Here is a 17040-nt window from a genome sequence, read left to right as displayed (position 1 = left end):
AACTCTTCACCATGGCCAAGACCAAAGAGCTTTCCAAGGATGTCAGGGACAAGATTGTGGACCTACACAAGGCTGGAATGGGGTACAAGACCATCGCCAAGCAGCTGGGTGAGAAGGTGACAACAGTTGGTGCGATTATTCGCAAATGGAAGAAACATAAATTAACTGCCAATCTCCCTCGGCCTGTTGCTCCATGCAAGATCTCACCTCGTGGCGTTTCAATGATTATGAGAACGGTGAGGAATCAGCCCAGAAGTACTCGGGAGGAACTTGTCAATGATCTCAAGGCAGCTGTGACCATAGTCACCCAAAAAACAGTTGGTAACACACTACGCCGTGAAGGTCTGAAATCCTGCTGTGCCCGCAAGGTCCCCCTGCTCAAGAAAGTACATCTACAGGCCCGTTTGAAGTTTGCCACTGAACATCTGACTGATTCAGAGGAAGACTGGGTGAATGTGTTGTGGTCAGATGAGACCAAAATCGAGCTCTTTGGCATCAACTCGCCGTGTTTGGAGGAGGAGGAATGCTGCCTATGACTCCAAAAACACCGTCCCCACCGTCAAATATGGAGGTGGAAACATTATGCTTTGGGGGTGTTTTTTTGCCAAGGGGACAGGACAATTGCACCGCATCAAAGGGAGGATGGATGGGGCCATGTACTCAAATCTTGGGTGAGAACCTCCTTCCCTCAGTCAGGGCATTGAAAATGGGTCGTAGTTGGGTATTCCAGCATGACAATGATCCAAAACACACGGCCAAGGCAACAAAGGATTGGCTCAAGAAGAAACATATTAAGGTCATGGAGTGGCCTAGTCAGTCTCCAGACCTTAATCCCATAGAAAATCTGTGGAGGGAGCTGAAGGTTCGAGTTGCCAAACATCAGCCATGAAACATTAATGACTTGGAGAGGATCTGCAAAGAGGAGTGGGTCAAAATCCCCCCGAGATGTGTGCAAACCTTGTGGCCAACTACAAGAAACGTCTGATCTCTGTGATTGCTAACAAAGGTTTTGCCAACAAGTACTGAAGCACGTTTTGCAAAGGGATCAAATACTTATTTCATTCATGAAAATGCAAATTAATGTACAACTTTTTTTGTAATTCATTTTTCTGGATTTTTTTTGTTGTTGTTGTGTGTCTCACTGTTCAAATAAACCTACCATTGAAATTGTAGACTGATCATTTCTTTGTTAGTGGGCAAACTAACAAAATCAGCTGGGGTTCAAATAATTTTTTCCCTGACTGTATATATATTTCTTTTGATTATAAAGTAGCAGTAAACTACAAACTGTAGGTCTCGAAGTGTCACCTGTGACATTCATGCCAAATCCAGGAGTGCTGTGCTGCCCGTGGCCTGAAGTCTGCCAAGCCATTGTTGTGGATCTGGGAGGAGAAGCGAAGAAGGCGGCGGTAGGAGCTGGAGTCTGTTTTGTCAGCGCTACTGGACAAACAGTTCTCCTCCTGGGCACACTGCAGTGCGTACATGGGCCTGTCTTCCAGGTAGCTGGTCTGCTCTACAACCTGAGCACTGAGAACCAAGTCTGGGGCCGCTGGGAGAGCAACAAGGAACACAGTGGTCAGCACACATCACAAAACTCAAGCTGCCCCGGTTTTTCTGTATGACACCTGGTTTGTCTTTGATGAAATATTATATAAAGAAATGTTGGCCTACTAATCAATGTTGACTGGTTTCATGTTGATGAGTAACTTGGTTTAAAAAATGGTTTGTATCCAACAGTGATTATTTTCTATACATTTCATCAACATTTTTTTCTTTTTTTTTTTGTGTGTTCCATAAAATGGACACTCACTCTCAGGGGCAATTTAGAGATACCACTCAACCTAAACTGCAGGTCTGTGGGAGGATGCTGGAGTACCCAGAGAAAACCCACGCAGGCACAGGGAGAACATGCAAACTCCACACAAAAAGGGACTGGACTCAAACCCAGAACCATCATCCTGTGAGGCAGCAGCACTAACCACTGTATCACCATGCCACCCCCCATATGTCCATTTCATTCAGCTCATTTAAGAATACAACTTTTTAATAAAAACAATTTGGCAACTGCTTATAGCAGTCTCTATACAGTGCACTCGTTATAATACTCATTTAGCAAAAATAGAAAAATGTGTGTGAATGTATGTTCTGTGTTACAGGTTGGAGATATTATGCTTACACCACGTGGCCCACAGAAAACTAGCCCGCCTCCAAAACAATCCACTTGCTCACTCATACCATCACCAGAGGTGGGCTACTTTTCTGTGGCCTACCCTGTATTATCCACACACAGGTAGGCATGGTGGCGCAGTGATAGACCGACGACCTGTCCAGGGTGTACCCTGCCTCTCGCCCAATGTCAGCTGGGATTGGCTCCAGGCCCCGTGACCATCCTTAGAATAAGCAGTATAGATAATGGATGGATATCCACACACAGTAAACAGGTGTCTCTTTATTTACCACTTCCTAATTAGATTGTCATATTTATTTGGATTTACATGATTCTTTTTGATTTTATGTTATTTGTATTATCTAGATTAAGCTTTAATGTAAAATATGTAAAAGCATCTTTCATCAGGGGTCATATTTTTGGCACTCAGGCATCTACTTTCCTTCCAGTGCTTTAAACTATATAAAATTCTACAGGCAAGCAATGATTGCTCCTTACTCCGAGTGCAGGATACCCCAGCAGCAAAACGTCCACCTCCTTTGGCACAGTGGATGTATTTTCCGTGATGTAAACACTGATCCAGAGTCAGCTCAGTTCCTGAACATCTCACTCCACTCATCACCAAGGCATCAGCTGATGAATCTCCTTGCCAATACCATGTTTCCTGACAAAAAGGAAGCAGAGACAAAAGGTATCACTCAGCTATAGCCCTTCTAGCTGCCTGTCATTTGGTTTGGACCGAACTGTCAATTTACAGAAAAGTCCTGCTAAAATAAGTGATTTCTTGAGAATTCTAATTTTTGTGACAGAGTAGTTTGAAATATTGGGATGTATATTTGCTATCTTGCTGGGAATTACATTTTATTTATTTATGCCATTCTCACTCTTTCACATTTACGCAAAACATATGAAGTTAGAGCTAGCAAATGGTTTGTTTAGCTTGGCACAAAGACTGCCAATAGGGAAAGCAAGCCAGGCTCTCTCCAGTGCTAACAAAATCTGCTTGGCAACACCTCTAAAAGCTTGATAATTACAATATCTTGTTTTGTTAATCCATATGAAAAATTTACATGCAAACTAGCCATGATTTGTGCCTCTATGCAGTGCCATCGTACATGGGAAGGATTTTGTTTCTTTCAGTCTGCTTCCCCTTGTTTTCAGTCTTTGTGCTAAGCTATGCAACATTATCTACTGGCTTTAACTTCAGACCTAGTGTACAGACGAGAGTGGTATCAATTTTCTAATATACTGTGACTCCTGGCAAAAAATGAGGGTATTTTCTGAAATACTCTTTAAATATGATGAGTCCATCTGTTACATAGTTTCATTCATGTATACCTGAGTCAGTTGCTACAAGCAGATCACATTGCTTAAACCATTTTAGAAAATAACATCCATAGGAAGGTTTGGAACAAAAACATTATCTTAATTTTCTCCCTGTATTTAATTTGCTAACACTGTATACCAGTTGCCCCAAAGGCAAATCTAATCAAAGGGTATATCATACAGCACACACACAACAAGGGGTTCTCGGTTGTCCTCACAGTCCCGACTCAGGCTGATTACATCACTTTGCAGACCACAATGAAACCTCCTTCCAAGGAAGTGGAAGATTCGTCAGAAAGAACCCGAGCTGAATAATATGGAAGTGGGAGTACTTCCTGGTGGGTTCAGGAGAGGGACAGACACAGCAGAATAGTTTGAGCACTGTGTCATTTGTTCCATCTGGTGGTGGGGTTTGCCCGCAAAAGCATTTAAAGTCAGACAGGAAAGAGTCTCTGGAGAGATTGATTCAATGCTCTGCTGAGATAAAGAGCAGACATTTATTATTCCTAAACCTGCCGTTAAACATGAGAACTCTTGCACAGTCAAACTTGTATGTGGTGACAAAGAACTGTTACTATGACATCTTGAAGTGATTATTTAACTTGGCACAGAATTACTTTTTATAAAGTGAATTAACTACTTCCAACCACAATCGGACACTTTATCACTTTTCAAATCCAACAACTTAAAGCTCAAAATGTTTCAGTGTTTGGTGACATTTTTATAAATCTTTACATTCAGTCATGTTTATTATTGAAGTCCCAGTTAAAGGTGGTGTTGTACCAGACTACATTATATTCAGAGGTGTTCCTAATATTCTGGCCCTCTCATGTCTGTGGAGGACAAAAAATAGATATTATATTTTTCCATTATACAAACCTACTGAAACATGTCAACCTGAGTAACACTCAACGTGGGTTCTGCATTTGTTTCCACTGTTGTGTCCCCACTCTGGAGGGGAGTTCTGGGAGCTACATTTCAGCACCCCTCAGGAGGTAGTACTAAAATCAAGTTCCAGGAAAGCGAGGGGGAGGGGGTGCGTGTGAGCAGGGCAGTTGCCTGTGACTGTTTAAATGTCCGCTCTTCACATCTCAATCATTAGCATTACAAGCACTGTGTATAAAGAGGCACCTGCATTGGTTTAGAGGATAAAACAAGAACTTAATTTGTTGGTTTAGGCAAAACGGTGCAGATGACACATTTCTGCAAGTCTGTCTGTTCAACTGTTGTTTGACAAAACTACTTGTGCAGTCTCCATAATGGCTGACTGCTGCACTGTGGAGTGATCCTCCACATTGTCTGTTCTCCATCTGCTCAGCTGTGATTGCGTGTGAGAGGGGAGCAGCTCCTCCCTCTTCTAAACAGACACCTGACACAGAGAAAATACAGTGGAAAAACAAAGCAGGAAGGCCTGATCAACCCAGGAGGTTATGCAGGCTGAAGTATGGGGTTTACTGCTTGTTAGGTTCCGATAAAAGAAATACAACATAAATGTTAACAGCCCTGAAAAAATAGAGGTGGCCTCTCAGTGAACCTTCCTTGAATAAATAAAGGTTAAAAAATGTGAGTAGCTTACCTGTAAGCATATTCAAAAAAAACTGGAATTATAACATTATATATGAGTGCAGACTGTCTTCTTTATGTTGAAAGCATCAAAGATAAGCTCATCGTAAAAATGGGAAGTGGAGAGAAACGTTGTTTTCAGAGACCTTACCTGGAAAGCATGGCTGGCAAACCCCAAGCCCAACTGTCTGCACACCACCATGGCCTCCATGGTCCCCCAGCTGTCACTGCACACTGTGCCCCACACCAGAGAGCCGTTCCTCTCTGCCAGGACCTCCACACGGCCCTCATAGGGGTTACGGCCACCATTTAACCGAAGCTAGGGACAGAGAGCCATAGATGTGCTTTGCTGTGCCATACAAGTTAAAGTTTTGGTTTAATATAGTAGATAGAGCTACTCACTCTATTGTGGAAGCCCATGGCAGGAACATTACATATGACCGCTGCATCCTCCTCATGACTGCAGCCGAGGGCATCACGGTTGAAGCGGCACTCTGTCAGTGACTTTTCAAACCCAGAGCACTCCACCTCATTCATGTGGACTGGTCCAATCCCTACACAGACACAATCCCACCAGGCTCACTAAATGATTTTCATTCTGTTGAACTTACTGAGCCCAAGACAGGCTAGAGAACTGGTATCATTTTCATTTTAAACAGAAGATAATTTTAGAAGAAATGTCATCTGTTTCCATTATTTTAAAGAGGCAATGTGATCTTTGGATTACACAGTGATTTTAAGAAACACACCTGTAAAACCCACTGTTTCTGAGTATAACAGCAGTAACCTTCCCTGCTTGTTTTGTTAGAACAACATGTCCATCCAAAGACAGATGAAAGATTTCCTGTTCCCTAGATTTGGGGTGTAAAGAAAATGAGCCATCATCTTTCTCAAATGAAAGTAAGACAGCTGAGACCTGTAAAAAAACCAACAAATTCTCTCCATCTATTTTAAATTAAAAAGTCATCTCAATGTAGTGGACTTTCTACAATAATAAGAGTGAGTACTAGTTTTCTCCCCCACGTGTCAGAGATTGTCTCTAGTGGTGCGAGCTAAGACTTTCCAGCTCGAGACATAGGCAGACCGAATGCCAGTGGAGAAAGATCTTACTACATTTATTTATTTACATTCTTGTTTAGGTCACTGCAATGACTTTGGGGGGGGGGAAAAAGTTAATTAAAATCTCTGTGTGTGGTGTCATTTATGGATCCAGCGGTCACCTCAGAAAAATCCATCAAACAACCTTGTGCACAGTCCAACACTGAATTCTTCCTCTGAAACCCATAAAAAATGTTTTCTTTTCTTTGCCAGAACATTTTGTGCACTCTGGTGCTGCTGTGTGCAGAAGGCAGAGCAGAGGACAGCTGTTCCAATGACCATGTGCTTCTTATAATGCTGCGGTGTGTTGCATTTTGCAGAATCAGGCTGTGGGTCAAGGTATAAACACTAATGTGCCACTCCATACATTCATATGCTGACTGAAGGTCTAGACTGATGGAAGCAAGACAAAAACAGGTGGTTATACAGCAGCCAAAGATAAGGTGGAGGTGGAAGGCTGAGGTTTAAGTCCACACTTTTCGTTTTCACAGCTGGGAAGGAGTTCTGCTTAAATCATGCTAGGACTTTGGTTCGATGACAGAACTTTAAATGTGAAAAAAGTTAGCTATCTTAAAACTAATTTCTAAATGTGTGTAGGAACTGTTTCAAACTACCTCTATCAGGTGAGAGTTGTAATTTTTTTTTACTATGTACTATGCAACAGAGTGACTAATCTGTAGATCATACCTTGTCCCAGTCGGGCACTGGTCAGGGCCTCTTTAGCACTGCCAAATCCCAGCTCTCGACACACCACAGTGGCAGCTTGAATGTTCCAGCTGTCATCACACACTGTCCCCCACTCGCCATTCTTCAAGACCTCCACTCGCCCCTCGCCTATCATAGCTCCTCCTTTTAATCGTACCAAGGGTTGCTACAGAAAGCATGCACCACAAACTAAAAATCAGTGCAAACATTACAACAAATGATCTTTTCAATTCTTTTATTTATTTTTATTTATTATTATTATTAAATGCTACAGTTATACCACTTAATTTTAACACCCTGATAATTTGCACATTGGTAATACAGTAACTAGACAAATAAAATAAAAAAATATCAATGCAGACAGAGAATACTGATCATTTCATTGTGTACATGACAGATGTTTAGCACTCATCCATTCAAATGTTTCCAGATGCTTGACTACAGGGGCCACTTGATTATTAAGCAGGAAGTGTCATAATCCAGAACTGGACTCGAGTCAAGAATAGACCAGAGGACACTGTATCACGTACTCACTGAACTCGGTATTTACATTGAAAGTGTTATATAATGTAATGGAATTGATGTCGCAACACCTTGTGTTTGTGGAGAAACCAGACTAGGACATTCATGCCTTTCTTTTAAAAATTAATGATAAAGTTATAGATAAGAGTCGAATTCAAATAAAAATATAAACCATATGCTGTGTGTCGAGTTTCAATCACTGACTAATATCAGCCATATGGTACCATACCTTCCTGAAGTGTCAGACTCTCCCCAGAACTGATTCTGCTCAGTCTTAAAAATTCACCAACATCCAGTGTGGACTCTCGTATGAAATGCTGCATAAATTTCCTGTTTTAAAGCTACAGTGTAGAACCTTTTTCCCCAAATATTTTTGTCGTAGAAATATGCTCCAAAACTTGTCTTAATGTGGAGAGAGGCTGTTGTAGCCTCTGGTCATCCAGGCTCATTGACACATTAGCACAAAACAGAACAAGAATATTTGGGAAAAATTACACACTGTAGCACTAATATAAATGGATTTTTTTTTTTTTTACCCTTTATACATCTTTTTTTTGTGGGTTACCCATTGGGTACCCAACCTGGTGCAGAATTCTGATCTAGATGACTGGATTCCGTTCTAGTAAAACACAAAATGAGCCAGGATCCACTTGTACTAAGGGATTAAAGGAATCATCTGACTGTTGGTGCTAACGTGTTTTAATTTATTGATCCCTGTAGGCACAATCAGCCTCTGTATCTTACTTATCCTAAAACTCTCAGAACACTAGTTGTAATGCAGTAGCAAGACATATTGTATTGGTAGAGTACTGGCAGGCCTCAGAATACTTTATTTCACTCCCAAGACTGTCTTGCAGTGACTGCAAAGACCATTGACCCAACATACAACCAAGCATCTACAGTCTAACCTACCTCCACTCTGTATGCCTTCCTGAAGCCAATGCTGACGCTGGGTGCAAATGCACGTCCAGGCACACAGCTGACCACTACGGGCATGCCTTTTCCACAGGTGCTGTTGCCCTTCAGCTCAATCTCCCGACCCAGTTTACAATCTGACAGGTTGGCCTCGTTACCTGTGCAGTTGACAGAGAAGCCCCAGTAGTTCTTCTTACGACGTTTGGCGAGCAATCTAAGAAACAAAACAGGGCCACAGGCAACATAGTTTGTTTTTTTTTAGTACAACACATACACAGTGGCTTCATCAAGTTTTCAGTCCCTCTCAATTTTTAAACACTGTGTTGTGGTTTCAATTTTAAACTGATAAAACTGTGGTCAAAATGTTAGCTAGCTATCTTGTGAGGACCCATCCTGTGCTGTGAAGCACAGTGGAGGTATTGTTGTGAGAATACCTTAACATTCCTGTGACCCCACACTTGAATGGAAGTCAGAGAACCTAACAGTGGACCTTGAGGCATGTCTGGGCAGTGGAAGAAGCAGACCATTAAATGAAACCAGCATGGGCTAAATTTACAGCCTTTGATTTCTTTTAGCTTAAAATGCTGCAAAAAGAAAAAAGATGACAATATAAATCCAGATCAGTTTAAATAAAAATTCGCTGTCCATTAACTCTGAAGTGATGCTAAATTTGACTGAAAGTTTTTAATCTGGTTATTTCTGTTACTGACTTTTGTTGTTCTGGATAAAAGGAGGACTGAATGTAATATTTAACCTCTCAAGCTATGAACCATGCAAGACCACATCATCATCAACACAATGTCATTGCTGGTTTTATGCACCATACACTTCCTTGGTTTAAAATGCATCCATATGTACAAACAGCAGATGAGATCGTGTCTGCCATATAGGGCCAAGAGCTGGAAAAAAAAAGAGCTATCACACTGCCTCATAGCATTTAGAAATAAATATCTTTCTTATGTCAGCCTGGTCTCGATTTCCCTGTGGTTGAACTGTGGTACTGGGAGTCTTCCAACACTGGCTGGATGTGTATAAGGAATAGATTAAGATGAAAAGATACACTACACTCCTTTATATGCCCCCCACATTTATTTCTAAAAAAACGTTTGATTCTTGGATATATACCTCTGGCTGAGTTGTTTAAGAGTAACATGTTATTCTCTGTCCCTCACTCAAGAGGTAGAGACATGCTTGTGTAATTACCTTCTAGTGTGCAGTGAGCATCTATTGTGTTTTGAACTTCAATTCCAGTGTTCGCAGACAAAAGGTTTTATACACAAGGTGCTCTATAAAGCAGCTGGCTTTGTGTTAATCTACATATTAAGGGTTAGGACAGCACATTGTCACGCATGCTCAGAAGGAAACAACTGCATGTAGCCAAAAGAGCCACTGTTTCACAGTGACCTGTACTCAGTGGTTTCCCATGGGCTGTAAAACGTCCTCTAGCAGTGCTTGGCTTCTTGTCAAGAATCTCCAAACTCAAGCATGTTTAATCTCAGTGTGGAAAATGGATGGAGGGCTGAGTCATAACCACTGTAAACAAACTTGGACAAGTAACATTTCCTCAATTTGGTATGGCACAACATTCCTAAACAAAGTAACACCAGTACTTTTAAGAAGTGCAATTTTTGAACACAAAGAATGTTTGTGTTGTACAGATACGGTATGTGGTATACATACATTTTTTCTTTTTCTCCTTTTTCCTTTCCTTTTAAGTGGGTGTGCTACTCATCCCCCTTTCTGGAGAGAGGGTTGGTTGTTCAAAGGGGATGAAGTTAAAAAGTAAAAAGGATTTCTGAAGGAAGCATGGCTTGTTTCTTATTTGATCCAATGGGATGTGCAGTCATATTCTTTTATGTTTTAACAGTGATTCTCATTGTTGAGTTTTTCCTCTCATGCCATATTTCTTCAGAAAAATATAAGTATGAGGTCCATCTCCAATTGCAATATGCATGTTTTTTGTTGTCTTTTTTTTTTTTTACAAAAGTGAAATTAAAAGAATTTGTTATACATGCTGCAATAATATGTTCCCATAACGTAAGCTGTAATTAACTTATCTTAAGAGTTCAAATCATGTACTGTATAAACTTTTAGTCTTTCAAATTGGTGTTTTAACTGCTGACAGACTTCAGCGAACAGTCAGGACTGCAGAAAAGGTCATTGGTGCAAGCCTGCCCTCCATGGAGGACCTGTACACTGCACAGGTCAAAAGGAGGGTGGAGAGGATCACTGCAGACCCCTCACACCCAGGACACAATCTGTTTGAACTTCTCCCCTCTGGACGGCGTTACAGGTCACTGTGCACCAAGACAACCAGGCACAGGGACAGTTTTTTCCCCCTGGCTGTCACTCTGATGAACATATGAGTCTCTAGTTCTTAAGTACTGTTTTATCCCTAATTATCTCATTTCAAAGAACATTCCTTTGTTGTCTGCATTGTTACTGTTCATACTGCTTATTCTGCATTGTTTGCACTTTGTTGCTTGTAAATACTGCTTATTTTTGTTATATTACACAGCCTTATGCTGGTTTACTGTTTGCACATTGACAGCCGATGTACAGTACCAGAGTCAAATTCCTCATGTGTCCAACACACCCGGCCAATAAAGCAGATTCTGATTCTGACCCCAGCAGTTACTCACTTGTAGGGTCGTGTATTAAAGCGTTTCTCCCCGGGGAAGCCGTGCATGCCACAGATGACTCTGCTGTTCATTTCTGTCCACTCCTCATTACAGATCTGTCTCCACCTGCCACCATCTTTCACCTCCAAAAAGCCCTCGGTGATGGGAACTCTTTTCCTGTGGGAATATGTGGCCCTGATCCTCACATCCTCCACCTGCACCGTCAAACCCTAAGACATAGAACAGAGTCAACATTACATCACTCTTCTCTGAAAGTAGATATTTTCTCATCTGGAAATGACTGTGCTGAAGATAAGAGTTTTATTTAATAGGGTGCTCCATTATTTTAGAGCCATCTTTATCATTTCAGATACAGAATAATCATTAAAGCTGCAGTAGATTTTTTTTAGTCTTTGCGCATTTTACCCCTTTATCCAATAAAAATGTTAAGAATGGCAACATCAGTTGGTCGGTCACCACTTTGGTCTCGACTGAACTCTCTCAACATCTTTAGGATGGATTGCCATAACAATTTGGACAGATGTTCATGGTGCACAGAGGATGAATTTTAATTACTCTGGTTTTTGCTCGTTGTCCTTTTCCACCTTTGCATTTGTGATTTTCGGTGAAAACAACGTTTGGATTGAATGATATAAAATTTGGTTAAAAAAAAAAAAAGTCAAATCTTCTGCAGGGTGATCCATTGATGCATCATCTAGCACCATCATCTGGTCAAAATTTCAGTTTAATACTTTGCTTTATGACAAAATGCTTCAAAATATTACATCGGCCTCAGCTACACTTAACAGTTGCTAATTCGAATTACAGTAAGCATACTTCCAAGCTACACTGGGATATTTAACAATCGCCGCATGATAGCATTTTGATGGTAGCATTACCATTAAATAAAACAGGCATGTTATCTTTAAAGTGACAAAATGATAGATGTTGACAGAAAATATCAAATTATTGGTAGGTTGTAACATGAGATCATGTGTCTCAAGTGATACATCTGATGAGAATTTCTAATTCCCTCTAAATCGTGTTCCCATGAATGTGGGAAACCTACAGTGCTACATTACATTCATCCTACTGAATTCCCTCTTACAAGTTTCCATAAACTTTGGGGACATTGTAATTGCACATGCTTACATAATCAACAAAAGGAATATAAATTTTTCTAAAAGACAAGAAAAACAGATTATGCAAGTTATTTAGAAATATAATACAGCCTATGAGTCATAAAGGAAGATCGTATTGTGAGCAAATGCAAAGGAGTTATTGTGGCAGTTTGCCTACAGGCTTATGTCAGTTTGAAAGATCTCTAGCTGAAATTCTAGTCTAAACTAGTCTAAGTGTAGCAGACTGGCTGATGGTCGGGAATTTTTCCTACATCATTTTTGCATCTTGAGAGATTAAAACTGAGATCTAAAGACCTATAGGGAGTTGGTGGACAAGATGCATCACACATGTCAGCATAGCTCTGTCAGAACTAGCTAACAGTGTTTTGGTTTCCTGAGAGAAGCGACACAAAGGAAAGCCGATTATTCATTGTTGGTTCATACTTGATAAACATTTAATGTATATTTGACATGAAATGAAATATATCACTGTCTATCTGCTGCAACAGTGAGCTGAGAAGCTAAATGAGCCAGTAGAGCACAGAAGGTGAAACACCAATCTTTTCTACAGGCAAGCGCAGAAGGAATCTAGGTCAAATGTCTTTTCAAACTTCTCACCTCACATCTTTAATTTCACACACACAAGAAAACAGAGCAGTGACAGAAGAAACTAAAAAGAAGACGGTAATCCATGAAACTAATTGTTGGTTGACAGAGCCTCTCTGGGTGGCCCATCGTTGACATTTAGCACCATATGCCTTGAAGACCCCATATCAGGGGGAAAGGTAACCTTTGACCTCCAGGGATGTCTTTTGGAAACAGTCACCTAATAAGTCAGCCACTGTTCATTTCCCTCCTTCAGCCACATGCAGCAGTTTGTTCCTGGCTGGAGGCGAGGTTATACCGGTTGTGTCAAAAAGAGCCAAAACTCTGAGCTGCATGGTGGTCACTGTGGTGTTTAAAGGCTGATTTCTTAACAGTCAGCTCCTTTTTTTTTTTAAACTCCGCAACAACCTCCATCATTCAGGGTCTTCCAGAAATATGAAACCTTTGCCCACAGGGTGGGTTCCACTGATGGCGTCAGCCTGCAGGAATGTTTAGGCTTCAGGGTCTCTGAAGACTAAAATGCAGGAGCAGCCTCAGCTAAGTCAAAGTCAGACTGTGTCTGCAGTGACCCCAGTGCTCCCACTTCCCACATTGGTTAGAGTGGGTAAAGCCACTCTTTCATAAAGGTTCCTGCTGGCCCTAGCATGACAGCGTTTTCCATCGATGTCTGGCAGGATGAGAAGTCGAGGAGACGTGATCATGATCAGGGATCTTACTTTGCTTCAAGGCAATGGCAAGATGAAAATTATGTAGAGATTTTTAAGATATAAAAACATATTACAACAGAAAACAAACCATATGTATGAAGGAGTAAACTAAAGTACACATGATACCACATGGAAAAGTCATAGTCCCAAATGAATCCAGGTGTGAAGTCTAAAATACAGTACCAGACGACAAAGGGTAAGAGACCATAATGTGAGTGTAAAAGAGGAAAGCAAGAAGGATCTGACCAGTGTTAGATTTACCTCAGAGCGGAAACTACCCGTCTGAATGTGTCAGACTAAAGAGAAGACGGATCCCACAGCTGGGCATCCCCACCCCCAGACCCAGACATAAACGTAGCATAATCCTGTTTTGCTTCGGTTAGCATAAAGACTGGCTCTGTCCAAAAGGTATGGTACAAATTTAACAAACCAACTATAAGGTGTTAAATAGTGAGACTGGTTTATTTGGACACAGCCAGGCTAGTGATTTCCAGCCTTTATGCTAAGCTAGCTTCACATTTCTTATATACTTAGAGTATGACCTGCAGGATTTCCAAATTGCGGGTCATACCGAGGTTAGAATCCAACTGAATATTTCTATAAGACTACCTCATCTCCCTGAGTGTGGCTCTGTAGAAACTCATTCATGTGTTTTTTCCTGTTTGAATATAGTCACACACACACATTCTTGTTTGCAAGGGGCGAGCAGTACTGGTTTCTGAAATGAGCTTTGACCATTACTTAACTATTTCTGTAGAGCAGCTGTTTTGGTGACAGGGTCCCCTGCAGAATGTAGATGTGTGAACAGGAGACGTCTAGCCAGTGTCTGACTAATGCTTCCACTACTGTGCATTTCTTCCATTTTACTTAGCCTTCCAGCTCTGCCGCACGTTCATCTGCACGTGTCCCCTGACACCCACCCCCATCTTACAAAACATGACAGTATTAATGATAATCACACCAGTGTTGACATGAAAAGCAAGAGAACAACAAGGCTCTATGAAATGACTTTCACATGTCCCACCCCACTTTCTGCCTCTCTGGCCCCCAGTCTGCCTGACTGACTTGAGTAAAAGAAATGTGTGTGGGAAGCAGCTGTTTGCTTTGCATCTTGAATATCTATCACAGGTTACTGCTCTGAAAAATAAAAAAGGAAAGAGACTCATTACTACATGCATCCACACAATTTTTAAACTGGACATAAATGTAATAATGTATAAGTGACCACTATTTGATAAATGAAATGTATTGGCAGGGTTAGTCTGATTTCTGACTATCAGAAAACAAAACAAAACAACAAACAAACCGTTTGCTATATTGTTTAGATTACAAGTTAATGGTATTTTACTATTTATTTCCCATTCAGACACTCTTAGGGGGGGGAAACAAAACCCTAACAAAAACTCTGCACACTTGATTATGTGACAGGTGTGTGAGAGGGAATAGCAGCTCGCAAAAACATAAAAGCGAGACAACCATCCAGAAATGACCATGAGCCTTAATTGTCTGCATTCAAATATCTCCACCTGTACTGTACTTAAAGGTAATGTCTAATTCGACAATTTGGGGGAGGAAAAAAAAAAAACAATTATGTTTCCTTGTTGTGTTAGATGAGACCACAGATACAAATCTGACCTTTAAATATTAAGCTTCAGCCAGGAAATGAATGGTTAGTTTATCTTAGAGAAAAAACAGGAAATAGCAAGCCTGGCCTCATCCAAACGGTAAACACACACACACACACACACACACACACACACACACACACACACATTTTTCGTTTTCTAATTGACATGTTTTATGTTGTTTAATCAAACAAAAACGTAAAAGCAACAATCTGAAGGCTAACTGCTAGACCATTTCTACTCTGAACGCAGTTATTCCTTGAGTCGTCACCACGAGTTTCACAGCCAATTCACCGATCCCAGCCAAAAACTAGTTAGACATGCTTCAATTTTTGTACATATTAAAACACACGATATAATGTGTTAATCAGCACGCTACAAAGGCATTAGTAATCAAATTGTTACAGTTCAACTCGGCTAATGTAGCCGTTTCCCTATTCCCCATAATTGTAGCTTGTAATGACAGCCAGAGTGGTATCAATCTTTTCAGCCAACTCTCAGCAAGAACCAAGTGAGCATGTTTATCAAACTATTCCCTTGTGTTTAGCTCAATGGTATATACAGAGATGATGAAACAGCACTGCACTCAAGTGTGGATTTAATGGTTTTATTATTGTGGAATAAATTAAATGTCTTACGCCAACATATCTGAGATATTTTTTTGAGTGAATCATGGGTACTTTTATCTTACATTTTAATAGGAAATCTCTACACCTTAGATTTTGTGTTTGTGCAGTGCACATGCAATAATTCACAGGAACCGAGCTGGCACAATGTGCAACTGGCAAGTCATAAAATCAGGAATTTGGGCAGTGTGCAGCCCAAAGGAGAGCTGAGGCCACAGTGGGACCCAGGTGTTGAACATCTGGTGGATCTGTCCACTATGCTATCCACAAGAGAGATACCGCTTCAGCTTTCCAACAACCTTTTCTCCCTTTGATCACTCTCCTCCCCACAAGCCACTTGCACACATCACACTACAAGAAAATCCCACTTTGGCTCTGATTTCCTTTGCTGGATAGCAGAGGACGTGAGGAACTGAACGTTTTGTAAGGGGACACCATCGTGCCTCATGGAGAAGTGCCATATTTAGATGTGCAAAGAATCAAAAGGCTTTAACCACTTACATCTTTGTGTAGATTCAAGGTTTGGCCAGACTAAAAATGCTGAATGGTTTGGTGGGGAACTACAACCATTTATTTTAAATCCCCTCACGAAGAAGACCTTCTCCAGAAGTTGAACTCAGACCAGATCAGTTTATCATTATGTACAAACCGTAGTGGGTGATTTCTTTATCTGAAAGTTATTTGTTTTTACCTGCACTGGTTTGTGAATAATTTAAAAGGCATGAAAAGAGTGATTCAAGGTTTCTGTGATGCCCAGTGTATTATGCAACTACACAGCAATGCCAGGTTTCTGGAAAACAGGGAAAAGAACACTGTTGAGTACCCATGACTATACTAATCTTTAAATGATACCCAACATCTACAATACAGGCATCTTCTATTGAAGGAGATATATTCAGTAATGATTCTGTGGATGCTGATGACACGTGCTGTGTGCCATTCCATGTAAGAAGTAATGGAACATGGTAGAACTGACAAGTCCCCACTAATTGATGATAAACAGTTTCCTGCTCTTTCGACAAATGAAATCCCTCCTACTGCCTGAGAGACTCGCACCTCTGTAAGACACATACACATGCTAATAAATAAAGCAAGTGTGCTGGATTATACAAAATTTAAATGACATTAAAAGCAAAACTGTGCTTGATGAAAAGATGCCAGGGAGTGTTGGTGTAATGTTTTTGGGGGGCCATTGGATGCTGCATGTGAAAATAATCCACAATATTCATGACTGATATAGCCACACAGGAATGCAAGTTCTGTAGATGCATAACCAACTGATAATGGTTTTAAAGATGAGAGGCAGAGCGGTAGCAGACAGCAATAAAGACAGACATTACTTAGCCTGCCTTTTCTCCTTTCACTTAACCTCCAACCTTCCAACTGCTTCTTTGTCTGTCAGCAAAATAATCCGACAGTATGTTAAATGCCCTAATCT

General features: G+C 40.8%; 1 protein-coding gene across 8 annotated transcripts in view; it reads right to left on the bottom strand.

Moving 5' to 3' along the window:
* The window catches only part of loxl2a (lysyl oxidase-like 2a), a 27692-nt gene that overhangs the window by 4576 nt on the left and 6076 nt on the right, over positions 1-17040 (bottom strand). For 7 of the 8 annotated variants that reach the window (XM_020592574.1, XM_020592573.1, XM_020592571.1 and 4 more), the window contains exons 4-10: positions 10939-11147; positions 8294-8510; positions 6842-7025; positions 5459-5610; positions 5208-5375; positions 2666-2831; positions 1309-1549 (exon numbers count right to left, since the gene is read on the bottom strand). In XM_020592574.1, coding sequence (XP_020448230.1) covers positions 1309-1549; positions 2666-2831; positions 5208-5375; positions 5459-5610; positions 6842-7025; positions 8294-8510; positions 10939-11147 — 1337 coding nt within the window. Of the gene's footprint in view, positions 1-1308; positions 1550-2270; positions 2364-2665; positions 2832-5207; positions 5376-5458; positions 5611-6841; positions 7026-8293; positions 8511-10938; positions 11148-17040 lie in introns of those variants that run through there. The other variant, XM_020592579.1, reaches the window with a different exon arrangement.

Source organism: Monopterus albus, unplaced genomic scaffold (genome assembly GCF_001952655.1).
Source record: "Monopterus albus unplaced genomic scaffold, M_albus_1.0 scaffold18.1, whole genome shotgun sequence".
NCBI lineage: Eukaryota > Metazoa > Chordata > Actinopteri > Synbranchiformes > Synbranchidae > Monopterus > Monopterus albus.
This window is presented reverse-complemented; position numbering and strand designations above follow the sequence as displayed.